This window comes from Macaca fascicularis, chromosome 3 (assembly GCF_037993035.2).
Source record: "Macaca fascicularis isolate 582-1 chromosome 3, T2T-MFA8v1.1".
In the NCBI taxonomy this organism is placed as follows: Eukaryota; Metazoa; Chordata; class Mammalia; order Primates; family Cercopithecidae; genus Macaca; species Macaca fascicularis.
Genome location: NC_088377.1, coordinates 130,804,675 through 130,831,688, shown reverse-complemented (window position 1 = coordinate 130,831,688; position 27,014 = coordinate 130,804,675). Strand labels below are relative to the sequence as shown.

Genomic DNA, 27,014 nt, shown 5'->3' with positions numbered 1-27,014 from the left:
TCTTTATTGTCCATACTTGACCCATAGTCCTCAGGATGCAGTCGAGATCAATATGCCAGGAATACTATGGGAAAACTCCATCTTTTTTTTTTTCTAATTTTTTAAAATAATTTTTTTAGAGACAAGGTCTTGCTCTGCTGCCTAGACTGGAGTGTGCTGATGCAATCATAGCTCACTGCAGCCTCGAACGTCTTGGCTCAAACGATCTTCCCACCTCATTTTTTTTTTTTTTTTTTTTTTGAGACGGAGTCTGGCTCTGTGGCCCAGGCTGGAGGTGCAGTGGCCAGATCTCAGCTCACTGCAAGCTCCGCCTCCCGAGTTTACGCCATTCTCCTGCCTCAGCCTCCCGAGTAGCTGGGACTACAGGCGCCCACCACCTCGCCCGGCTAGTTTTTTGTATTTTTTAGTAGAGGCGGGGTTTCACCGTGTTAGCCAGGATGATCTCGATCTCCTGACCTTGTGATCCGCCCGTCTCGGCCTCCCAAAGTGCTGGGATTACAGGCTTCAGCCACCGCGCCCAGCCCCCACCTCATAATTTTTGAAAAACAGAATGAGATAATTCCTGGTCAAGGACAAGTTTTCATCACCCACCTCTACCCCTCCCCCGCCACACACACTGGGGCAAGATTGCTCAAATTTCAGTCATTCTGGAACCACTTCCCCAAGTTTTGCCATATCCTTTAAGTTGTGTACTATTTATATTTATGAAAATTGTCCTTTTTTGCATAGATTCATTTTAAAAGCGTATATTGTTGCTATTACATCATTGTAACTACTGGTTATATTTTTCCAATACGCATTAAAATAAATTCATAACTATGAAAATAAAAGACATTTATGTACTACCCAAACATAACCTTCAGGAAACTGCATTAGAGCACGTCAAGAGGATCACCAGGCTAGTCAAGGACAAGACCAAGGCTTTACAGAGCTGTGAGTTTCACGGCCTCACCACTCATTGATCGCACAACCACTCCCATGGAATGCGGTGGGTGGTAGGTTCATTTACATCAGAGAAAAGCCAGCATGGAAGAGTGCAACCGCTGTACACATATTCACGTAGTGGAAATTAGAATCAAGGTCTCCAAAAAACAACAATGTAGTAGGGAAAAGTGTTGATTTGGGGGAAATAGACCTCAGTCAAGTCCAATGGACTGACTGTACATGGTATTCAGGGCCCAGGAAGCTGGACTCAGTGCCGACCAGGATTGCACTATGAACATTCCACATTCTGGCTAGAACATTAGGGATTCTAAGGTTCTGCTGATTATGCTGGCATCCAGGGCTTACAAGTGGCAGCCTAAGGACCCGGGGCTGTGGTAGGTCACAGTCCCTGAGTGGGTCTCAGTGTCCAACACTGTAGCTGGTGCCTGCCAGGTTCCCAGTGGCTGGGGTCACCAGGTCTGAAGAGAGATGTGCTGGCTGCGGGCATGGGGCCAGATCCTCCTGCCAGTTTTTCTCTCCCTCTTTCTTATCCAATTGCTTATCAGCTTCTCAGAGAATGGTTTTTTCCACAGCCCCAGGAACAATCAGAAACCAAGAGATAAGACTGAAGAGGGTGAGTGATCCGGAGTCCTGAGGCGGGTGCCCCATATGCTCCAGCGTAGTTTTTCCTTTTAATTGTGCCATCCTGGTGCACTGGAATTTTCATCTCAAAAGTTGTCATTTGGTGTTGGTGGGAAGACATTTTAAAGGCTCTAGGTGGTTTTGGTGAAACTCGGTTAAATTGGAGTCAGATTAATTTGGTTTATCTGAAATATGAAAGGTGGATTCAAACAGTTTTAAATTTGAGGAAAAGCATAGTTTCTCCCTCATCATTTTTTGCATGACCTATGGCATATAAGCTTTTTGTTGTGATTAAATCGTTGGGTTTTGTTCTAATCAAACCCACTCAATGGTCATAGTTCCTTTTTCTTAAGTTTTTAAAGATAGTTAATAAAATGCTTTATTTGTTCTTTTTCATAAAAAAAAAAAATTACTTCAGTTTGGAGGCATCTCTTGGTTTCCCTTCCCAACTGAAAAAAAATTGAAATGTTAAAAGTCATGCTGAGTTAAATTCATGAACCTGGAAATAAGGTTTTTAGTATCCTAAATTGGAACTGTATAGACAAAATAAGAGACAGAATTTGAATTACTTGGAAAGTGCCCTGTAAAGCCGAGATTGCCATTTTTACAAAGACTATGAGACAGAATAATTACTGCTGTCTGGTTTCCAGAGTAGAAAAGAATGTTAGTATCTGTAAGTAAATCAGTCTTCCTTACTAAAACCAAACCCACAGTTCTCAGCGTTGCACTGAAATAAGAATCTCCTTTGAGGGGGTAGGGTTGGGGGGATGCTGAATTAAAATACCTAGCTTGTTTTCTTTGGTTTCATCTTTCCCACAGATTTCTCTTTTTTAACCTCTTGGTCACCCCTATACATACTCTAAGAGAAATAGAGTTCCAGTGCCATCCTGGCCCCTTCTCCCAACAAACAGCACCTAAAAGCATAGGCCCAAACATAGAAACAAATTATTCATTTTGTTCCCTTGCAAACTTGGACTCATACTGGAAATTTTTCACAAGACTTTATCAAAATACTGATGAAGAACAAAAAAAAAATAAAAATAAAAAAAAGCAAACAAATAAAATAAATAAAAAATCACAGATAAAGATAATCTCCAAAGATGGAAGTTTCTGTTGCTAGCTAACTCACTTTTAGGGCTGGCCAGCTGGAGTTCATGTTTCTAAGGAAACAGTTTGCCTGCCAAGGGCCTCCCCTGAATGCTTGCATCTTAGTCTTGGGCCAGTTCCCCTTAGTGCTTGCATTTAATCTTCCCATCTAACAAGGATATGGTTTCTTAGACATCATGACACTTTTCACTTCCAAAACTGAGAAGGGGCTTCTAAGTCTTCACGAGATCCTCATCTATGTCCCAGATTACGCCCTGAGTGACAGGCAACAGACAGGACTTTGTGAAGGATCGCACATCAAGTGAGACCTCCCGCTAAGCAGGTTGTTTTGATCCCCAGGGCTTCTAACTCTGATGTTCATTTACATTTGAGAGCTTAGTAATCAATATTTCAAGAAAGTATAGTAAGCACTTGATGGAACTTTAGGTTAATCTTCTAGAATCTAATGAATGGATGAAACAATGTACTGAAACCTAGAGAATTTTATTCACTAGAAGTAACCAGACAACAAAGGGTCATAGTGCAAAAAATAAGTGGCAACTAAGGAAAGAACTGGAAGATTCTGGATCAGAACAGAATAGCACAGCATGGCAAGACTCCAAATGTTACCACCCTCTCTTAGAGGTAACTAATGAGTTACTATAATACAAGAACTTTTATTGATTCTCCCAAATCTGGAGAGAAACAAGTTGAGTGGGTATCCTATTCTTTATCTTATTCTGAAGATGAGAAGAGGAAATGGCTACTGAAGAGAAATAAGTGGAATGAGGACCTGAGAGAGAGGGCCTGACTCTCTGATGGAAACTCAGGTTCCTGAGTTACAAGCTGGATTTGAGGGCAGATCTAGAGTCCAAAGAAACCCCTTCATGGAAACGGGAAAAACCTCTGATAAGCTTTAGCAAACCTTGACATTGAAAAATGACAAACCTCAAAAAAGAGAGCACAGTCAGACATTCTAACAAAGCCTGGCACAGCCTCATTTGCGTTTTCCCCCCTGTCTAATGCTGAAAACAGTGGGGTGAATAGAACATAAAATGCCATAAAACTGTAGGTTCTTGAAAAAAATCTCAAGGATCGTGGTAAGGTGGTTAAGATCTCACCTACACTATATCAGAACAAATGGAAGGTCTGAACAGAGCTATGCAATCATTAGTAGAATGAAAACAATAGAGCAACTGTGTAAATCCTGCACAGCAAAATAAAGAAACAAAGGACTATATGATAGCATGCAAACACACACACACACACACACACACACACACACACACACACACACCCCAAATAATCTACCCTAGAAGAGAACACAACTCAAGAAACATGAAAATTTCCCACAAGTGCTTTGAGCTAGAGAACAATCAAACAAGAAATATTCAGTGAAACAAGCCTCGAAGTCAATAGCAAGATATCAGAATGAAATTAAAAGGCAGATACCTCCAAGGAAATAAACTGAAGGTCAAATAATTTGAATATAAAGCAAGGCTTCTGAGTTTTCTCTCTTCATTTGTTTATTTCTGCTAATGGTGAACACACCAAGAATATCTGTCACATACTCTAAGCTTACTGTAGTGGTCTCTGGTAGCTGCCTCATTCCTCTGTCCTCTAGCCTGGGGGGTGCTGTTATCTGGGAGGAGGTGGGACTTTGCTTTCTTTCCCCTGGCAAACTTCTCAGCCTCTTTCATCACCTGCATACCCAACCTCGATACTAAGTTCCCAGTGTTATGTATACACAAAGTGATTTCTGTTTTCCTGGTTGTATCCTAACTTCATATAGCCATCTTTAAGACAAAAAGCGCTTTCAGATTTTGACCAGCAAGCAGGTATTAGGAGGATTAGAGCATTGACACAAGGTTTAAATGCTGATAGGGAACCAGGAGAGAAACCTGGTATACCACTTCTGGCTGAGGTAAAGGAAGGGTGAGATAATAAAAATGTCATATGGGTTGAAGGGGAATCTGAAAACATTAGGAACTTGTGACTCACTTTCTAGAGTTTACTCTGAATCCACTGGTCTCACAGATAACATGAGGCTAACATGGCTCCCAAACAGTAGGTAATAGTAGCAGGAAGAAGTATCTTAGCAAATGGACTCAAGGACTGCATGTCAGAATCCCTTGGACATAAGAATTTTGTAGGGAAAAGAGTAGAGAGCCCTAAAATTCCCAATATAGTGGGTGGGGTACAGGCAAGGCAGTTCTTGCAAGAGCTGGCAAAATTGAAGAGGGAAAGGTCTTTCCCAGAGAATACTGGACCTCATGTCTAGAAACCACAGCAGGACCACAGCAGGACCACAGATACTAGACATGACACTCCCTAAGAAGTGGACAGGTGAGATTCACACAGTGAGGCTAGTAAGGAAGGAGGAGGGGACTCAGTCCAGTCACACCCTAGTACCCGGGCAACACATAGCCTTTGCTCCCAGAAAAGTATAGCATCCCCAAGGTAAAGGGGGAAGGAGCAAACCCTACATTTAGCTAAACGTTTATTCAAAGGAGGATGAATTAATTGACTGAGATTGCAAGTTTATGGTTTTCTGCCACTAGCAGAAATGGGGGATTTGACATTATGCTGAATTGTGATGTAAAACTGAATTCTGATATTGATAGGCCTAGATCAAATTCTACCTCTTCTATGATGCCTTCCTTTAGTCCACCTAATCTGAATGAATAGTTGCTCCTATACTTAGCTGTGCCTCTCTGACAGTACTTGTTTCACCAGAGAGGCAGAAGAACACAGTTATCACAGGCAGCAGCTCACACTGGCTGGACTCTCCTCCCAGCTCTGTTGCTTACTAGGCCCATGCTTTCTGTGTCACAATTTCCTTATCAGTAAAATAAGAATAAAATAGTATCTTCCGTAAATTGTTGTTGTGAGGATCAAATGAGTTAATCTATGTTATGCACTCAGAACGTTTTCTAGTACATGGTAAGTTTTCAATAAACATTATGCAGTCATGTGTTGCTTAATGACAGAGGTGTATCCTGAGAAATGCATAGTTTAGGCAATTTCATCATTGTGTGAATGTCATAGAGTGTACTTACACAAACCTCGATAGTATAGTCTACTGTACACCTAGGCTAGATTAGCCTATTGCTCTTAGGGTACAAACCTATACAGCATGTTACTATGCTGAATACTGCAGGCAGTTGTAACACAATGGTAAGTATTTGTGTATCTAAACTTACCTAAACATAGAAATGGAATAGTAAAAATATACAGTATTATAATCTGAAGGGATCACCGTCCTATATGCAGTCTGTTGACCAAGATAATGTTATGCAACACATGACTAGATACAGAGATAGAGACATATATTATGACAGTGCTGGAAAACAAGATGAGAGCTGGAAAATGTTAAGAATCCCTGAGAAACAGAAAGCAATTGAGATCAGACTAATGGAGAAAGCCACAGCCTAAAACACACATAAGAGAAGACTAATGTAAGAGTGGTTTCTGGGGTTGCTCCAAGTTCAGCAGCAGTGAATACAAAGAGCACGAGGGAGTTGTGCAGCAGCTTCCTGGGAACTGATCTTAAAGCACTATAGCTGGTTGCCTCTCCACCTTCTCAACTGTCTCAAGAAGCAGGCAGCAGAGGCAGCAGAGGCAACTGCTCCAGGTTAACAATGAATGTGAATTATTGGCCTGGAAAGGCAGGAAAAGATATACTACCAACACACTGAACTTGGCAGCATGTCCCAATCCTCGCCCACACCACAGAGGTGGAAATAGCCTATATACATACACCTAACTCCTAACTTGATTGTGCTAACACAATCAAGAATCATGAAACCCCATAAAGGAAAGAACCAATTTATTAAAACACATTTAATAGAGGGGAAAAAACACCTTGGAATTAGAAACTTCTCCTACAGAAAATGGCAAGGACTAACAAGATTCCAAAGGAAATGACTAAGCTAGCAAGTAGATTGGCTTGCCACAACTCCATAGGCGCTAAAAGTAGACAGTGAGACTCAATGGATCAGTGCCAGACGGTTTATTACTCATAGCACAGCCAACAGCAGGAACGTCAGTATGGCAGCACCAAATCTCCTGCCCCCGAGTCCCATAGAGCAATGCAGTGTATCCAGATTGTGCTTACGAATGCAGCCAGTTGCACTGGAGCTAAGGAACCCAGGACTAAGAGCTTATGAACTTTTATGGCAAGCAGTAAAAAATCTAGTCCCTGGGGAGTAATCGTGACTATAGTCACACTGTGGTTGCCTTGACCTATTTAATTGACTATGTTACCAGATACAGAATAAGTGCAGGGTCAGAGGATAATTAGGCCAAGAAGTTTGGCACACTTAGCTAGGAAATCCAGAGATGCTCAGGGTTTAGGATGGATGCCTCTCTCAGCACTATGATTAGTATTCTCATGGAGATATCCATGAACAGGCTATTCTGGAAAAGATTACGAATCTTGGAAATTAAAAATATAATAAACACAAACGTAGTTGAAGAGTGAATTAGCAAGCTCAATAATTGAGCCATGGAATTCTTACAGAATGCAGTACAAAAGAACAAGAGATAACCTGTAGAAAAAAGAGACAAGAGTTCATGCCAACATTAATGTAATAGGAGTTTCAGGAGGAGAGGAATGGAAGAGAGGAACTAAAGAAAAATATCCAAAAAAAATCTTTGGCCGGGGCATGGTGGCTCATGCCTATAATCCCAGCACTTTGGGGGGCCAAGGCGGGCGGATCACGAGGTCAGGAGATGGCCAACATGACGAGACCCTGTCTCTACTAAAAATATAAAAATGAGCCAGGTGTGGTGGCACACACTTGTAGTCCCAGCTACTTGGGAGGCCGAGGCAGAAGAATCGTTTGAACCCAGGAGGTGGAGGTTGCAGTGAGCCGAGATCACGCTACTGTACTCCAGCCTGGTGACAGAATGAGACTCTGTCAAAAAAAAATAATAAAGAAGAAGAAGAAAAAATATCTTTAAAGTTTTGAAAAAAATGGCGTTGAAACTAGAACATATTAACAGACTAAGCCAGCTGTGCTCTAGAAGGTATACAAAATAAAAACATTTGGACACTTGAAGAGTCAAAGAGTTTATCATTCACAGACATCTGAAAAGAATACTCAAGAATATAATCCAGCAAAATGAAAAATGAATCCAAGGGGAAAATGTGGGATTCAAGAAAGAGTAGTAAGCAAAGAAACTAGTAAAATGAAGAGTTAATTCTAAATAATTTATTGTAAGTCAACAGCAATTTAAATATGTCTAATAATCATTAATAACTTTAATAGTAGTTAAAATTCCATTTGATTTCTGAAATCCATATGATACAGAAATCATATGGAAGTTTAACTGCTATTAAGTAGTTAAATTATTTAATTGGGAAGTGGTATGGTGAGAAAGAGAAGAGTAAAAATATATTAGGATCTTTGTCTAGGTTGAGAATGTAGATCCTGATTAAATGATGATAGAAAGATGCATATAAAATATCTCCCCAAATTTTTAAAATAACAGCTCAGGAATAGAAATAGAATGTGTATTTTGAAGCCACTAGAGAAAATAAAGGAATAAAGAATAAATTGATAGAATAGGATAGACCTTACAAATGCTACTGAAAAAGAAAGCAAGTGTAGCAATATTATATAAAACTGAATTCAAGTAAAAGAAATCATTAAGTCGGCTGGGCGCGGTGGCTCAAGCCTGTAATCCCAGCACTTTGGGAGGCCGAGACGGGTGGATCACAAGGTCAGGAGATCGAGACCATCCTGGCTAACACGGTGAAACCCCGTCTCTACTAAAAAATAGAAAAAACTAGCCGGGTGAGGTGGTGGGTGCCTGTAGTCCCAGCTACTCGGGAGGCTGAGGCAGGAGAATGGTGGGAACCCGGGAGGCGGAGCTTGCAGTGAGCCGAGATCATCGCGCCACTGCACTCCAGCCTGGGCGACAGAGCGAGACTCCGTCTCAAAAAAAAAAAAAAAAAGAAATCATTAAGTCAAAGAAAAAGTGATATTCCATATTGACATGTAGTACAGCACACCAAGATGACATATGACAAACCTTTATTCACCTAACAGCATAGTTTTAAAATAGATGTAACAGGTAAATAAAATATAAGAAGAAATGTAATATATAAAATCTTATTATTTTACGTATACTCCCCATTGTTTTTTTCTCTTAGATGCTCTTGAAAAATTTTCCCTTGCAGATAAACTTTATTTTTGTATTATTAATGTATTGCAATGCCAATAAAAAATTTTGTTTTGATATTTGGCATAATATATTTTGATGCCAGGTATGTCTAGGCATTTGAAATTATGATTCTTCATGGGAGAAGAGGATCACGGATGGAACTTTATGGAACAGCAACATTTCAGACATTGATAGGAGTGGAACCGGTCAAAGAAACTGAAAAAGAAAGGCCAGTGATGTTCTAAGAGAACTAGGAGAAATGATACAGAAATCATGAAAAATGTAATCAAGAGCGAAGAAGTAACCAGATAGAAAACATATATGCAAACATCAGGCCTTTAGGGTGAAAGAATCTGGTACCTGATAATGCCATGGAGATAGCTAGAACCTTGTTCTTTAGGACTAGAACAGAAGAAAGAACCTACTGATTCACATAACACATAGGTCAGTTGTACCCTCATTAGTTTTCCAATAAGGGCAAAAATGAATATTAAAGAGATGGCTGGTTAGTTATACAAATGCTCAATCTAAACCTCAACCATGGAGGTTGAGCAGGCCATTTACTGACATAGTGTGTTGAGGAGGGAACTTCATCTCTTCGCTCTTCGCCAAAACTCATTTCCCATCTAATCAGGAGAAAAGCATCAGACAAATCCTAGTTGAGGGGCATTCTACAAAATATCTGAAAGGAGTGAGGATAGTAGTCCTCAAAACTGTCAATGTCATGAGAAACAAGGCAAGAGTGAGACATTGTCACAGACCAGAGGAGATATGATGACTAAAGGCAATGTGGTATTCTGGATGGGATCTTGGAAAAGAAAAACGACATTAGTGTAAAGACTGGTGAAATCCTGATAAAACCTGGAGTTTAGTTAAAAGTCAAGTGCCAATGTTAGTTTCTTGGTTTCGATTAATGTACCATGGTAGTGTAAGGTATTAACAATAGGAGGGCCAGCGCAGTGGCTCACGCCTGTAATCCTAGCACTTTGGGAGGCCGAGGCTGGCGGATCACAGGTCAGGAGATCAAGACCATCCTGGCTAACCCGGTGAAACCCTGTCTCTACTAAAAATTAGCCGGGCATGGTGGTGGGTGCCTGTAGTACTAGCTACTCGGGAGGCTGAGTCAGGAGAATGGCGTGAACCTGGGAGGTAGAGCTTGCAGTGAGTGGAGATCATGCCACTGCACTCCAGCCTGGGCAACAGAGTGACTCCGTCTCAAAAAAAAAAAAAAAAAATTTGGAAAACTGGATGAAAGGTATACAGAAACTCCCTGTAGAATCTTCACAGTTTTTCTGTAAATCTGAAATTATTCCAAAATAAAAACTTTCGTTTACAAAAAAGCTGTGGGAAACACGTAGAGCTCTGAGAACAGTGGCCAAGTCATGAGTCCTCTGTTTCCCTGCTTCTGCCTCCTGAAAGGAGCCTGAGGCCAGCTGTCCTTCACATAGCTAAGGCAGCAGAATCTTTACCATTCACCTTGCCTTTTCTTTCACTCAACTTTCCCATGGGTATTTCAAGGACACTTTTGGCTAGGAGGAAGTAACATTCAATAGGACTTAATTTGAAAACTGAACTGTAAAATTTTTTCCCCAGCCAAATCAGATCTGCATCCAATCAAACAATTTGAAATTAAATAGAAAGGTCTGACCTTTCCCACAGAGCCTGTGAACTCTGCCCCCAAAATAATAGAGAGAGCAACTTTATTGTTGCTGTATCACAAAACAACTAGTACATTAATTCCAGACCCTTTCTTTAAGGAGATGTTGCAGTAATAAAATGAGGCATTGAAATGCTTTTTTCCAAATTCATAGTTTTTATTCTAGAACTTTCAAATGTAAATCGTACTGTTTGTTTTTCCATAAAACTAGAGGAATGAAAATCCTCATTTGGGAGAAGTTTTTAAAGCTTTGTGGCAAAAAAAGATGGGGAATTAATTTTTTTTAACTATTTAAAGGGTTAGTTAAGTAGGAATATCTTGGCAATACCATCCTGAATAACACTTGATATTTTAAAATACAATGGACTTGCCAATTTGTTTTTCCTTACAGTGTTTTGGGGGTTGTTTTTTAGAACTTGGCTCATCAAAGTTGGATGATGCCATTTCATGTGTTTCCAAGAAATAGGAGAAAAGACTTAAGATTAAGAGGATTTATACAGTACCAGTGGGGGTCTAAATACATTAAAATAATGAAGTAAAATGCTGGGGTATGGATGAATATGGCTTAAAACAGGAATGACTAAGTGAAATGCACTTTTACGTAAAACTGAGCAATAAAAAGGATTTGTATTAATTTTGGACTTAATTTTTTTTTTCTTGTAGAATGTGCTGTAAAGAAGAGTTGTCAATTGTGCACAAAAGATAAGAAAGTAAGTTAACTTTCTTATGAGGAAATTGTTCTGGGAACGTTATAAAGTCACAATTTACAGTTGTCATTTAAAAGATATGCTAAACTTTGTTTTACACAATTTTTTAATAACAGGAATAACCCATAACAGTTATTAAGATCTATTTATGTATTTCAAACCATTCTTTGAGGATCTAGAAATAAACAATGGAGATAATTAAGTACAAACATGTACTTCCTTCTGGAAAATTATACTTCAAAAAGAAAAGAATTATTTGCTTGAAAAAATTGTACTGAAATTTTGGAATAATTTTTGCAAGTAAAAGAAAAGATATATCTTTTGAGATGTGGTGACAATTTCCTTCCCACTTCTATTTCCTAAAGACTAGAAAGAATGACATACCATTCCTTAACCACAAAGTAGCTAGATTCCTCTTCTTTGATGATTAAATGTCTGAAATCATTGCTCTTCACTTCAGATTTGGAAGAAAGCAGAAATGCTATAAGTTATGAGGGAAATGACCACTTTGTGTCACAGACAGGTTTGCAGCAAGCTGCATAAAAACCACTGTAGTCTAACTTGTGTTGGATAACTGACAACATCAAAAACAGAAGCTTGAAGTCACTACTTAGAAAAGGGCACACTCTAGTAGTTGCTGTCTCTCATAGTGATCTGGATACACACCCTCTGCCCTGTCTTATCTTCCCCTAAGAAGATAAACATCTATCACTCGTCTACTTTAATGAGGACCTGGGCTTCTGGCTCATGGCATTCTCCACCCAGTTTGTACTACCATTGCCTTACATGCTTTCCACAGCCAGCGATGACCCAGACATACTCTGTCTCAGTGTCCTGCCTTCCTCAACCCTGTGTAGTAAGACATCACTTCTGTGGCATCTCTGAACCCTGCACAATCTACACTGGCTTTTACATTCTCACTCCCTTATACTGTACCTACTCTTTAGCCTCAACAAGACAAGAACATCCTCCAGTCCCTTAACGCTCTTCTTTTCCCTTCAGTTTATTGGCCCTCTCCAATGGACTTCCTTCCCTCCTGTGAATTCTCATGGCTGTTCACCTGAATGCAATATTCTTCCCGTTTTTGTTGTTAAATGTTTTATAATGGAAAATTTCATATATACCAATAAAGAAAAGAAAGCAATATAATAAAGCTTTATACCCCAAAGAACCATCTTGACCAACTTTTTTCAATGTATGCTCTTCCCCGCTAAATGTATTATTTTGAAGCAAATGATGATATGGATACCATATCATTTTGCTTAAAAATATTTAAGCATATGTTTCTAATTGATATTTTACTTTAAATGTTACAAGTTCATCCATGATCATACCTAAAAGTTAACAATATAATCTTAATATCATCAGGCACACAGAAAATAATAAATTTGTCTTGTTGAGTCATTTTTTTTTGTTTGTTTGAATCACATTTGTACATTGCAATTGGCTGATATATACCTTAAGTATCTTTTAATCTATATGTTCCTTCTCCCTTTTTATTTTCTTTTTTGCAACTTATTTGTTGGAGAAACTAGATTGTCCTATTTGGTTTCTCATAGTCTGGATTTTGCTGATCACATCCCAAAAGGATTTGGATTAATTTTGGACTGAATTCGAAAAGGATTTGGACTAATTTTGGACTTTTATCATGTTCGTCTTTTCCCTGTTCTTTTGCTCTTATAAACTGATAATTAGATATAAAGGCTTTATCAGATTCTGTTTAAATTTTGGTAGGAATGCTTCATGCTGAGAGGCCCTTCATTAGGAGGTAGATAAGATTTATTGTCTAGCATTTGATGATATTAGCAACCAACAATGGTCCTTGCCTAGATCAATTATTTCCCTAGGAGTTGTAAAAACTACTTCTACTTTAATGGCTTTGCTCTCTTTTTTTTAAATTTTAAATTTTATTTTTTTATGAGTACATAGTAGGTGTACTTATTTATGGGGAACATGAGATGTTTTGATACAGTCATACAATGCGTACACCCTCTTAGTTTTAACGGCATATACCCTCATATTTTTAATGGCACTGGACCCACATTCCACAGCTCCATTTGGTCCTCTGGTTTATATTTTCATTTGTTATGCATCACTAGCTGATTGCTGCTTGAACATATTTCATCAACATCTGGATGAATAAAGCTACAAAGTCACAATTTCTGGTCTCACCTGAGCCCAAATACCACCTATCACTTGCTTTTGGTTAGGGATATTGCCTAAAATTTCCCACAGCAGCAATTCCCCCATCCCATCAATATCAACAGATGCATTAATCTCCAATTTTATGGGAAAAATTGAGGCCTTAGGTATAAACTTCATTCCCTGACTGATAACATTGCTGTCATTTTTCCCATCATTACCTGTTCTTATCCCTCCTTTTAGAGGAAGAATACCTTCTGCACTTCCCCTATACCTCTCTTTTGGATTTGAACATGTACATTTTTGAATTGTAACTCATATCATTTAAATTGTTTTTATGTTCACCTTCCCCTTGTTCTCAGCTCCTTAAGGACACAATTCATGTTTTATTCATCTTTGTATCTCTAACACCTCACACATTTCCCACACATGGCAAGCATTCAATAACTATTGAATTAACTCTTGAGCCATTCAAAGAAGGGTAAATTAATTCAGTATACTCTACAGTGTAACACGGTAGAGAATTTTTAAAATTTTTCTAAATATCATTCATTATGGAAATACTGGGAATATGTGAATTTGAGTGTAATTTTAAAAATATTTCCTGTACCTCATAGGAATGAACTAAGAGATAATTCCACATGTTCAACACAGAATTAGGAGGATGAACAGATGTCTTAGTTGGTATATTGTGCTACTTTATGTCCACTTCTCCATGGACCTGGAGAATATATATATACCAACTCCTTTTCATTTCCCAAAATATTCCAATTTGTATGATAAATGACATGCTTATTCTTCTTAACTGTAAGGCAATCTTCCTTAGATTCTATCTGAAACATTTCCTGATGATTTCATAGTATAGGACTAGCCTTCCTAGAGTTAGAAAACATTCTTACCAAAAACCCATCCATAAAAATCACTTTTACAACCCCCTGATACACACACAACTCATAAACATAGCATATGAAAAACATATTATATTTTTGTTGATATTTTATATTAGAAATAAAATTTCAAAAATCAGGCTAATTAAAAAAGGTGAAGCATCTTGTAATCTGTGCTTTTATTGCTATTCAGAGTCATTATGCATCCCTGTTGAATGCTTGGAACGAAAGTTCTCAATCATGGTGTCACAATGTTGAGACTTGTCATAATTACATTTTTTTTTTTTTTTGCTTTTTGCTAATGAGCATCATAAGATTGTGGCCAACTGACTTAAATAAAATCAGAGTAGATTCTAAGTTTTCTCCATAATCACATCTTTCTCACTAATTGTGACCTGATATGGATGGTTGGTTGAGACAAAAAGGAGTCAAGTTATAGTAAGCCCAGTGGGATTTTTGAATCTCCCACAGCCTCACAGTTCATAGGAAAGGACCGTTACTCACATGCTTGTAAAATGCATTTATAAATGTTGTACCTTACAACTCACAAAGAGATGCCCACTTTGATATTTATTTTTCTGAAAAATTGTGTGTGTGTGTTTGTGTGTGTGTGTGGTAGGGCATGGAGTCGAGGAGAGTGGACAAGGTGATGGATCCGAATTTGGATATGCCAGTAAACATGTGGACATCACCTGTTGGGAGTCCTTCAGTTGGAAAAAATATATGGACTACCAGTATCATGGATTATTTCCCATGGCAACTATTCCCAGCCCTTTACCACTGTTGGCATGATCCTCCTTTCAGGGTTTGACTTTCCTTGAGAATTTTAAGACCATTTGGCAGGTTCAAGTTTCCTCATTTTTCACCAGAACCAATTCAATATCTTTTCTCTTACATTAACTTTCCCCTTGAGAAATCTGTTCTCATTTCTGAGGTGAATTCCTTAGTCCTCACCTCTATCTATGTGTCATACTCAGAAACGCATGCACATTCACAAACTCAAAGCCTTTCTCATTTCCTTGTTCCCTCTATGACAAATCCAGCCTATTTCTGTGCATTGGCTTCCTTCTGAGTTCTGATAAAATGGAAAAAAACAAACAAAACCAAATCTTCTCTTTGTTTCTTTCTAGAAGCTGAAGTACTTATTCTGTGCTTATTCTACCATTGCTTCCGTATCACACAGTGTGATTTAATCCTTAGCAACCTGATTTAGAGGTTACAAAAGACTCAATAACCAAATGCAACAACCTTTCAAATTAATCACTCATTCTTTTTGGAAACTTGCTCCTTCCTTGGCGATCTTGGCTTTATACAGGCCCTATTTCTTCCCTCACCATTTTGTTTCCTTTACCAATTCCTCTTCTTCATTTTCCTAAAGGAGTTCATTCCTTCATCTCCTAAATGAGCGCATTTCTTCACACTGTGTCCTCACCCTTGTGCCATGTCTTTCACAGTCCTGGTCTTTGCCACAACCTGCGTATAAAGAAATCCCAAATTCACATCCTTAAATCTAACGATCACCAACAGTGATGCTCACAGCTGCTTGATTGCCATTTCTTTCTGGATAGTTTTTTTTTTTTTTTAATCACATCATGGTCAAAATTTCTTTAACTTAGTTTATAATTTTGCCTTCCCCAAAGAAGCTCATGTTCTTTACTTGTTTATTTCTGGTACCATTATCCCATAATTTTAGAAATCATTGGCTTTTTTTTTTTCTTTATTTTCCCCCATCTGCTCTCCATTCTTTTCTTTCACCTGGAACAATCCTGGATTTTCTACACACCCCATTCCCCAACCACTGGTATAATATTAAGCCATTTGCTTTATACAATCTTAAATCACTAAATATTATTATGTACCTTCCCACTTTCTGCATGTTTTAATTTTAATGATATTGTTATTAAAATAGCAATTGCGATGTCCATATAAGCTTAATAAACCAGCTCTACCCTAAAATGAGTACTATAATTTTGCCATGAGAACATAATAACCATCACTCTAAAGCCTTTTAGCTGGCTCCTCAGTTGTCACACTCCAAAGAGGCTGATGGCTTCATATTTACATGGGTTATTTTCCTTAGCTATAAGAGAAAAATCATGTAATTTACCTTAAATTATACATTACCAATTTAGGAATGTTGACTATATTATAGTGTTCTTGGGGGCAATGTGAAGTTCTGGTCTTTGATAACTTTCTAGATTAAGTTAAGGTATTAGTCACATATTTTTGTGGTAAGGGACAGCAGCCAAACTCAAACTAATTTAATAAAAAGGGGAATTCATTGGCTCACAATATTGGGAAGACCAGGTGTGGCCTTGCCTTCTTGCACAACTGAATCAAAAGAGGTCCTTCTCATTTTCCTCTTTTCTTCCATCTCTCAGCTCTGCCTCCCTCTGGGAATTGACTTTATTTTCTCTTGTGGTAAATGGACATTCTGCATACAGCTGGGCAAGGGGCTGGCTGCCAGCAGATCTAACCCAACGTCTGTAACTCAAAGAGTTGTAACTTAAAGAAGATTCTGATTGGCCCTATTGGGGTTTTATGTCTGGTCCAGCATTTGTTACTAGGCTACTGCCTGGGTCAAAAGACCACTCCAATAGTAGGAATAGGGTAAGGGAAAATGATTGGCAGCCCCCGGATCACACAGGGTTTGGGGAAGAGGTCCTCAGTAGAAGAGGGTGTGATTACCAGAAAAAGAAGAATGGGGACACAAAGTAGCAGAGAGATTTTTAAAATAAAAGACCTCAGTCTGTTATTTTTCCCCCTTGACCTTTCAGGACAGATATATTCTATTTTCTCCATCCCCATATTTTTAAAAATGCTCCTGGCAAAATAATACAACTAAATCTCAACTGCAATTGGACTTACCCAAGGTCACTATCAGCTACTGCACCCAGTTCTAAGTCTGAAATCTCTGAGACATGTGCATTACTCTTGACTGTGTTTGAATACAGCTCCACCCACTCCTTCAAGTTAGCTATATAATCAGTTAAACCAACTCCCAAAGACTCACTATTCAACAGAAGAGAGAAAGTAGGATGACAACAGTAAACACTCCTGTTTAGAAGGAGGATAGTGGCCAATAGTCCTATAATATGTTCCAAGTCTATAATACATTGTTGAATTTCCCTGGCTGCACAGTGAGTTGTTGGTCATCAGTCTAGCTGCTATCGAAGGAGTCCACTTTCCATTATTCTCTGAGCTCCAACCAGAGAGAGACATAGGGGAGATTGTCTCTTCCAGGGATTGCACTTCTTTAGGAGCTTGCTTGCGGTGGACTTGGTTACTGGAGCCTGGGAATCAGCTTAGCACTTAAGTGCGCATAGCTCTTAGCTGTAGGTTCAGGTTTTTTTCTGGCAATTCATTTCCCTTAAAACCCTACTAGATCTTGGACTTGATTCCTAGAGACTCTGAATACTAATAACCAAGGCCAGAAGTCTCTGTGGGCTGTAATTTTTGAATCTAGACCTTATCTTTGCAGTTCCAGTCTTTTGGCAACTGTCCAGGAGGACAAGACTCATTCAGTGAAAGTGGCTTCAATCTTAGATTTGACTGAATGGCTTGATTGAACCTTTAGTCTTGTCCAGCATGAAACAAAAGCTGGCCTGTGATACACCCTTGGTATTCAGGCAGTGTCTAAGGGGTGGTTCTTTACTTTGGAGTGAATCATTACCTCTGCTGGTCCCAGGATGTACAGCAAGAAGTGATCGGGCAGTGTCTGGGTTCAATCTTACAGGATTGGTTACCAGCACGGAACCATGCTACTTAGGTTAGAACCCAGGCTCCCCTATTTACTAGGTATGCCATCTTATGTAAGTCATTTAACTTCTCTGCGCCTTCTTGTTCTCATCTATAAAGTGGACATAATAGTAGCTAGATCACCGGGTTGTCATCAGTATGAAGTGAGTGGATATATACAAAGGACTTAGAATGTAGTACCTGTCACATGGTAGGCCCTATGTAAGTGACAGCCGTTTTTACCATTTTGTCTTTTTTTTTTTTTTTCACTTTTCCAGGTTATTCTGGTTTTACCTCCCATAATATTTTTCACCTTTATGCCTTGCTTAAGGGACTTAGAATTCCATTTTCCTATTTCTGCGTGATTATCTGAGCACCAGTGAGCAGTGTGGGGAGAGGGGTGAGGTAAGGCTTGTTGGCAGCACCGCCAGGGCCACATGTAACAGAGGAGCAATCCCAAAGGAAAGAGTCGGGGATGCAGGCAAGAGGAATGGAAAGAGTGATAGAGACATTTTAAAAACCATTTACCGCAGTTCTTATTACTACTTTGTGAAATAATATCTTTGGTTTTGTTTCCTAAATGTAGAGTCTGAGAAAGGGGTTCAAGTGCATGTGATTTTTGAGTGACTGCTCTTCAGCAAAAATCCTATAGAGTGAGAGACTCAGGGAAGATAAGGGGAAGAGCGAAGAAAAGATGAGGTCTTGGCTAAAGCTCACTCTTGGCCTGAATCATGGGCAGCCCTTGGGCAAAAAAAGTCACAAGGTAGAGTTGTCCCTGACTTGAGGCAAGGATGCCCACTGTTTGGAACCCTATGTCAGTCAGTCACTGGCCTGGGGAAATAGTAACCTCATGGGTTAGGTGGTCCCCATCGTCATCCAAGAAAAGGAGAAGCTGTGAGCCATTGGGAGCCAAAACTTTTTGCAGCTGAGGTTTGGATGCGTGGGTCTGACAAAGGAGATCTCAAGAAGTTACCAAAGGCATCTACTACAAATAATAATAATGGCTATTATTTATTGAATACTTATTGAATTAGTACTAAAAACTTCCTGGGATTGTGGTTCTTATACTTGGACACCACTTTTATTTTTCTCTTTCCAAATATAGTGTATTTGGTGTAGTGAAGAAAAAACATGCAAAAAATATTGTTTTCCATATTTCGGGTGTAAATTCAGTTCTATATATTGGTTAAACTGTGCAGGTGAGTTGTCCTTATTTAAATTTTTATATTCTTTATTTCGATTGACTTTCAAATGCTAGTAATTTGCTACATTTGAAGGATTATAAATTATTACATTTGCTTTACATATTAAAATATAGCAAGTCCAAACCACCATGGCACATGTATACCTATGTAATAAACCTGCACGTTCTGCACATGTATCCCAGAACTTTAAGTAAAATAAAAATAAAAATATAGCAAGTCCAGGGATGTTCATTGGTCTTTCCTCCTGATATAGGCTTATTGGTTGTTTGCAGCAAAGTATTCATTCAAATTAAGTGAACATTCATTTTGATTGGAGGATGCTTTGCCATACTAGTAGCTGAATACTTTAAATTTCCATTTCTAAAATCTCCAGTGTATGATATCCATAACCCACTTAAAGGATGTTTATATTCTTATGTCATTTTAGAAATTCCAGGATTTTTTAAATAAGCTAGTCCTGGTCTGAGGATATGTTGTATCTAGAAACATTGCTATAACTTATATTTTTTCAGCTAATGTATTCTACACTGAGAATTGCTTAACTAGTTAATTGATTAACTAGGAGTGAACAAATATTAATCATCAAAGAATCTTTAAGTTATACTGAAATGTTGGACTTTCGGTATGTTATACAATACTTACCAAGGCAGGAAAATGTACCAGCACCATTTAAGAAGTTTTCTTAAAGAATGGAAACAAAAAGCTTTCTAGGTAAATCCTAGCTATGTGAAAAAATCCAGTCTAGAACAACCAGTTGTCTTCTTTTTCCTTCACTGAAGTAAAAAGATATAAATTTTGCCCTCAGATCTCTGTTTCTTTCAGGTACTATTAGGTATATTTAAATCACACATGTTTTTGCCTTATAAAGAAGTTACACTTTGTGTAACTGGTATGAACACAAACTCTAGTCTCCTATTTCATGTTTGCCCTTCTAGTTTCATTTTATAACACACCAAGCTAATAAACTACATTGTGCTTACTGAGGTAAGAAAAAAAAGTTTACAAGGGGTAGAAATCTGATTTCTCAGCAAGCATTGATTGTCTTTTTGGTAATGGACTGCTGAAATTCAAACAATAAACCATTCCCTGCTATCTAGATGTATCTTTAGAGATACAACAGCCTGAGGGATTTGTTGTTTTATCTATTAAGATAGTACCAGAAATGAGTTTAGAGGTAAAATAAAGAAAAATTAAGCCAGTAGCCTAATAGTTCACCAATTTAAAAATAAGTAAATCAAATGTTACCTCCTTTAGCAACCCAGATTATTTTTAAATGTTAGTGATTGTTGTGTTAATGGTAGTTTTATTGGAATATGTAATGTATGTTATTGTATCATTACTTTCAATAATCATTTATTAAAGAATCACATTGCATGATATTAGAAAAGATGAAAATAGCAGAAATTGCTGATGTTTTGTTAACTTAAAATGTATTTCTTTTTATACATTTCAGTTGACATGTTTGGAATCATGATGCTTCTACTCATTGCAATACTAATTACAGGATTCATTTGGTACTGCTGCGCCTATCTCTTTTACCTGCAGGAGTATGCTCATTTTATTCTTATTAAGAATGCACTTTGGGGTAATATCATTGAAGAGAATACTAAGCTAGTCATCAGGAAGTGTTTTGCCTTTTTTATGTAATAAAAATAATACATTCACATGGTAAGGAAAAAAAGTCCAAAAAGTACGGAATTGTAAAATAAAATAAAAAAAAAGTTTTACTTTCTCATCCCCCACCCCACCTCTAACACTGTCTTCCCAGAAGCAATCCTTTTAGTATGGTTCTATTTGTAGTTCTTCTGTAGTTACCTCCATATGTTTGATTTGGATGGTTATGTTTTCTTTTCATGATTTATTGATTTTAGATGTTATTTATTGACCCCCAATCATTAAAGCAGAAAAATTTATCTTACACTATACACATTTTTTTTTTTTTTGCTATTAGTAGTTATTATCATTGTGTTATTTTTGGGTTGTTACTATCTTTTTCATTATTTTTAGCTATTAGATCTTAATATTACTAATATTTCTCCTGTTGACTTTGAGTAATCAATTTAATTCTTTGTTTCTATATCTCAATCCTTCTCCTGTTAAAGATAAGAAAATTTGGATCCCTATACTTCCTTCCATTTATCCTCTCTTCCCTCTTATCTCCAAAATTCTATAAGCTTTCTCATTAATTTGACCTTGTCAAATGTGTAATATTTACATTCTGTTCTGTGGCTATAATTATATCTTGAAATGCTTACTCTATAATTTGAGTCTAAAATTTGTTAACTACTAAAAAGGATAACACATATTTATACATGATTGTATAAATAGTGTTTAATAAACAACCAAAGTGGAGTAAGAAATATAATTCTATGCCACTAACCTATATTGCTTGAAAAAGAATTATCAAGTGCCAAGATCAAATAGATTCTCTTTTCTTACTCTTTATTTCACAAAATCATGCTACATTTCAGCTTACTTCATGTTACTTAATTGTGACTTTCCTATACAGCTTTTGCACTTTCTAGAGTTTTAAATTATCTTCATTATTTCTCGTTAACAAAAACACATGTATCTTTATTCTCATCACTGTGATCATTCATCTTTGTATTTGCTAAAATACATTCATTTTCTTCTTATAAATATTCTTCTTAAAGTCTTCTGACTTCCTGCTTTAACATGCAAAAATTAGTTTCTTTTTACTGCTGTACTGAATTAGGAGAATTTGGGGGGTCCCATATCTTCTTCTTTTTAGGGTTTATTTTTTCCTTTTGGTGGAGTACCTCCTCAAGTAAATTTTTCAAAGGGAGTTCACAGAAGGTTTGGAGAGTATTTGCATAGTCCATTACATATCAACAAATTAGTTTTTTCTCCTTCATCCCAATATGATATTATTTTCTTTCTTCAGATTATACCCTTTTTATAAGAAGGAACTGTAGACAAGATAGACAGGACCCAAAAATAAGATAAATGCACATTTATAGGTCAATCTGGAAGTAAAATGTGCTTATAAAAAGATAAGGTAAGTCAACATAGTGCTTGCAGAAAAAAAAAAAAAAAAAAGAAAAGGTAAGCGTTGGCCAATGTTCCATTTGCTCGTTTAGGACCTCAACTTGGTCAAGAACTTTGTATTTTTCTGGCTTAGAGATGGTGTTTTCCTTATTAACATACAAAGACAAGGTAGGATAGAATGGAAGGTATTCCTTATTTTTCCCCTGTGAAACAAGCATACACATATACACATACAAATCAGAAAGAAGAACCAATAGGGCACATTACATATGTGGCAAGGGTCTGTTTTATAATTTTTTAAATATATATTTTCTTCTTAGGATCCTGGCTCCTTGTAAGTGTCATCACTTTTTTATATAGTATTTATGAGTAAAGTGGCAAATTCTGCCCATAAGAGTAGGGGCCTGAGCAAATATCCATCACTGAAGCTTCTTTTATCTACATTTTAAATGAAAAACCCTGAAGCCTCTCTGCAAATATGGTCCAACAACTGTACTCAGTTCAGGTTTAACTCTGCTGTATATCCACCATCTCTTCTTTCTGAATTTCTTCAAGAGATCTTCTAGACCTTGTTAATTCAATGAGTTCTGTATTCTGTAGAGGAATTTATCTTCTTAAGGACTTACTGCACTTCATAAACCAAAGATCCTGGTTAGGTTTTAGAAACATGACTCTGTTTAAATATATCCTAGAATGACCAATGAAATATCAAAATACTTATAGGTACATTTGATCTAATATTATTATTCAGCAGTTATGCTTATAAAAATTAAAGCACTTTAAAAAGTTCCAAATGTTAGAGAATACAAGTGTTTCACTGTCCATGTACTTGATGCCTCCTTCATTGTCATCTATTCTTTTAGCAAATATTTATTGAGTATTTATTATCTACTAAACAATGTCATTGTCATAGGGATATAACAATAAGCAAGAAAGATCAGGCGGGGCGTGCTGGCTTACATCTGTAATCCCAGCACTTTGAGAGACCAAGGTGGGCGGATCACCTGAGGTCAGGAATTTGAGACCAGCCTGGCCAACATGGTGAAACCCCATCTCTACTAAAAATACAAAACTTAGCTGGGCATGATGGCACGCACCTGTGGTCCCAGCTACTCAGGAGGCCGAGGCAGGAGAATCGCTTGAATTCGGGAGGCAGAGGTTGCAGTGAGCTGAGATCATATACCACTGCACTCCAGCCTAAGTGACATAGTGAGACTCCATCTACGAAAAAAAAGAAAAAAAAAAAAGAAATATCAAACCCTTGCCTTCATGGAGCTTATAACTAAGGGGACACAGACAAGTAAACAAGCAATTGTTAATTCTATTGCTAGTTTATGGATATTTTAAATGATATTCCATTTATTTTAATTGCTTTTCTTAATTAAATGTTTTAATTCTCCTGGTGGAGGGATAAAAGCAGAATTTAATAAAGCAATGATAGAATATTGCATAAGACCAGGTGCAGTGGCTCACGCCTGCAATCCTAACACTTTGGGAGGCCGAGGTGGGTGGATCACTTGAGGCCAGGAGTTCAAGACCAGCCTGGCCAACATGGTAAAACCCTGTCTCTACTAAAAATACAAAAATTAGCTGGGTGTGGTGGTGAGTGCCTGTAATCCCAGCTACTCACGTGGCTGAGGCACAAGAATTGCTTGAACCCGGGAGGTGGAGGTTGCAGTGAGCTGAGATCGTGCCACTGTACTTCCAGCCTGGGTAACAGAGCAAGACTCTGTCTCAAAAATAATTAAAAAATAAAAAAAGGAGTCTAATGAAAAAAATAGTTCCAACTATAACTTTTACTGTTCTGAAAATAAGCCTAATTCTAAATTCACCATCATTTTGAACAGAAATCGTGTCTATTTTTATGGAAGACGAGAAACAGTTCCTGTTCCCAACTACAGTGCTACTGGCAAGTGTTTTCATTTTTTGATGGAGCGTCCCAGACTCCTTCAGTAACAGCTTGTTCCCTTGTTCCAAACATCAAAATTAAAGTATGAGTGGGGGCCAGGTACAGTGACTGACACCTGTAATCTCAATGCTTTGAAAGGCCAAGGTGGGAGGATTTGCTTGAGGCTAGAAATTCGAGGTTATGATGAACACCTTGCATTGCATACATATTGCACCATTGCATTCCAGCTTGGGCTCAGAGGAAGACCCTGTCTCTGAAAACAACAACAAAAAAAATCAAAGTATGGTAGGACTCATAACAACAGATTTCATTTTTCCCATTTCCATGATACATTTTGGTAACCTCAATAGCTAGACCGGGATTGGTAAAATCACAATATTGACAGAGAAGGGCTAAAATTTTCCAGCCCAGCTGGGGATATTCATAGCTTCCCCTGCTACCCCAACTCCCACTCCACAAAAGCAACCCAACAAAAGATGACCTTTATCTTCAGGAATTCTTGCAGGCTTTCCCAGATTAATTCACTTCATCTTACCTAGTTCCTTGGCTAGCCTACTATCCACTCTCCTCAACTCGATTCCAAACTTTCCCTCACTTACAAAGCTTTCCCTTATCCAGGACTCAAATCTCGGCTTCCTTTGGCTGATCACCCACAGTTCCTGGGCAGGCACTCCCAATCCTCTACCCAGGTCTGGATCCTGAAAGCCCAACTGGAGTCAAAATCATGATTCCCCTGTTCACTTAATTGGACTACAAAAAAAATTTTACATCATAATAATATATGACCGAGGAAAGAGTACTGCATAGTCCTTTATAATTACTATTAAAAAATAACTTTGCGGGGTGGGGGTCTCCAGATTATTTTAGTGCTTTGGGCTGCAGGGGCATAATAATAGGAAATGTAGAAAAACCTGGGACCCATACTTTTAGGTTGCAAAATCTGGATGGGAAGCAGGGTAAACCTTTTAGGGTAAGAATGAAATGGCAAACACATACACACTCCTTTGTCAACTCCTAGACCTTGTTATGTAGAAATTGTTTGGTTGATAACGGGATCATGAAATGTTTCAAAAAGCTGTTTTAGGACAGGAGCCAAAGTGTAGGGTAAATGCTGCTTCTTCTGAAGGTTGAAATTAAACCAGGGGGCTGCAGAGAATAATGCTGCATTTCAATTTTTCCCCATCCATTTTAAATTCCACAGCACATTGACCCAGGGAAAACACTGAAAAGAGCACAAGATTAGGTATTTATTTAGTTTAGGTAGACACAGTTATCTTTTCACAGATTGAGAACTGTCAGATTCATTGTAGGGAATAAAGTGTAGTCAAATTCACAAGGCAGGATGATTTTTTACCCATGAGAGAGCCCAGTGGGAATGCCTACATTAAAGGCTTGAGTAAGCAAAACAGGGTTCTAAAAAGAAATTGAGAAGAAGATGAAAAAGTGGGAGACTGTGGTGTCATAGACATCAAGAGAAAGGGGTCTGAAGATGGAGGGAGAGAGATTCATGAGTGTCCTCTGGACTTACACATTAGGAGATGATTGGTAATATATTTGCATATGGTAGTTTTCAGAGTATTTATGCAAGACATAGAATAAGCAGGCTTCTGACTGTGGAATAGGAAAATATGGAGCCTATAAAATGTTATGTACACTGCGATACTCCTCACCTGTGAAGACAGTTATTTTTCAGGATTGGTGGTAATAGTGCCCTTCTTGGTCCACACTTCTTTCCTAGAAAATGAATTCAGAAGATGGTTTGCTGGTATTAGGGATTCATTAAGCATTCATTAAGCATCCACAGTTTTTCGGTAACTGGAGACAACTAGTCTTGTGGTCACCATCAAACATCTGATCTTTCCCTTTTTGTCAATTACAAGTGGATAGTACCTTAAGTCACTTGAGCCCTAAATATTAAAATAGCAACAATATTAAAATCTCAGAAATCTTTTTATTATTCATGAATGTTTCATGTTTAACATTTTGAAAATTACGTAAGTTTTTATTTACTTTTCCTAGAAAGAATTTGAAAAGATAAATTTATTTTCTTTTATAGTATATGCTGAATAGATAATTGAAAATAGATCTTCCAGAAAGAGCAGAAGGAAGTTTCTTCAATGGTAAGGTTTCAAATTATATTGCATGAATTTTCTGCATGCCATTTTCTCCCTTCTATTAAGCAACTTTCAGGAATATCATTAGAATTATTAAGAAAGAAAATGGGAATCAAATCTGCAAAATGTAGGCAGATTTTCAGTGCCCGAAACATGAAGTAGAAGGCAGCAGAAGGCCAGGCACAGTGGCTGATCTCTGTAATCCCAGCACTCTGGGAGGCGGAGGAGGGAGGATCTCTTGAGGCCAGGAGTTCGAGACTAGCCAGGACAATATAGCGAGATTCCATGTCTACAAAAAAATTTAAAAGTAAGCCAGTGTGGTGCCTCACACCTGTAGTCCTAACTACTTGGTAGACCAAGGTGAGATCATTTAAGCTAACTTCAAGACCAGCCTGGGCAATACAGCAAGACCCCATCACTACAAACAATAAAAAAAAATTAGCTGGGCATGGTTGCATGTGTCTGTAGTCCCAGCTCCCCAGGAGGCTGAGGTGGGAGGATTGCTTGAGCTCAAGAGTTGGAGGTTGTAGTGAGTTATGATTGCGCCGCTGCATTTCAGCCTGGGTGACAAAGAGACCCCCATCAACCCCTCCCCGCCCAACCCCTGCTATGAAAAGGGAAGGCAGCAGAAAGTGGAGATATAACAGGTCAGACTGCCTTTGTTGAAATCTGGTCTTTCCGTTTACTAAGTATGCCACGTTAGACAACTAACTTAATCTGTTTGTGCCTTAGTTCCTAATTTGTTAATATTACCTAAAAACAGTGACTAAATTACTGTTTTGGTAACTTTGAGGACAAAATGAGATTTTATAGCTCAAATTTC

The 27,014-nt window shown here is 38.0% G+C and overlaps 2 protein-coding genes across 8 annotated transcripts in view; both read left to right on the top strand.

Moving 5' to 3' along the window:
* CDK14 (cyclin dependent kinase 14) overlaps positions 1-27,014 on the top strand; it is a 790,403-nt gene that overhangs the window by 69,801 nt on the left and 693,588 nt on the right. For 5 of the 7 annotated variants that reach the window (XM_045387589.2, XM_065542366.1, XM_065542362.1 and 2 more), the window contains 2 exons: positions 11,144-11,190; positions 26,134-26,197. The gene's annotated coding sequence lies outside the window, so the exon portion shown is untranslated. The remainder of the gene's footprint in view (positions 1-11,143; positions 11,191-26,133; positions 26,198-27,014) is intronic. The other 2 variants (XM_065542367.1, XM_065542363.1) reach the window with 1 other exon arrangement.
* Positions 1,304-24,239, top strand: PTTG1IP2 (PTTG1IP family member 2). The gene is made up of 5 exons (XM_045387596.3): positions 1,304-1,558; positions 11,144-11,190; positions 19,060-19,153; positions 20,613-20,706; positions 24,007-24,239. The coding sequence occupies exons 1-5, from the start codon at positions 1,414-1,416 to the stop codon at positions 24,122-24,124; spliced, it is 498 nt and encodes a 165-aa protein (XP_045243531.1). The 5' UTR covers positions 1,304-1,413; the 3' UTR covers positions 24,125-24,239.

Bases quoted from the DNA above. Each gene is read 5' to 3' on its own strand.
- PTTG1IP2 (XM_045387596.3), top strand. From the start codon at position 1,414: ATGTGCTGGCTGCGGGCATGGGGCCAGATCCTCCTGCCAGTTTTTCTC. The intron at 11,191-19,059 runs GTAAGTTAACTT...TTCCAAATATAG, and splicing joins TGTGCACAAAAGATAAGAAA to TGTATTTGGTGTAGTGAAGA. The intron at 20,707-24,006 runs GTATGCTCATTT...ATTCACCATCAT, and splicing joins TATCTCTTTTACCTGCAGGA to TTTGAACAGAAATCGTGTCT.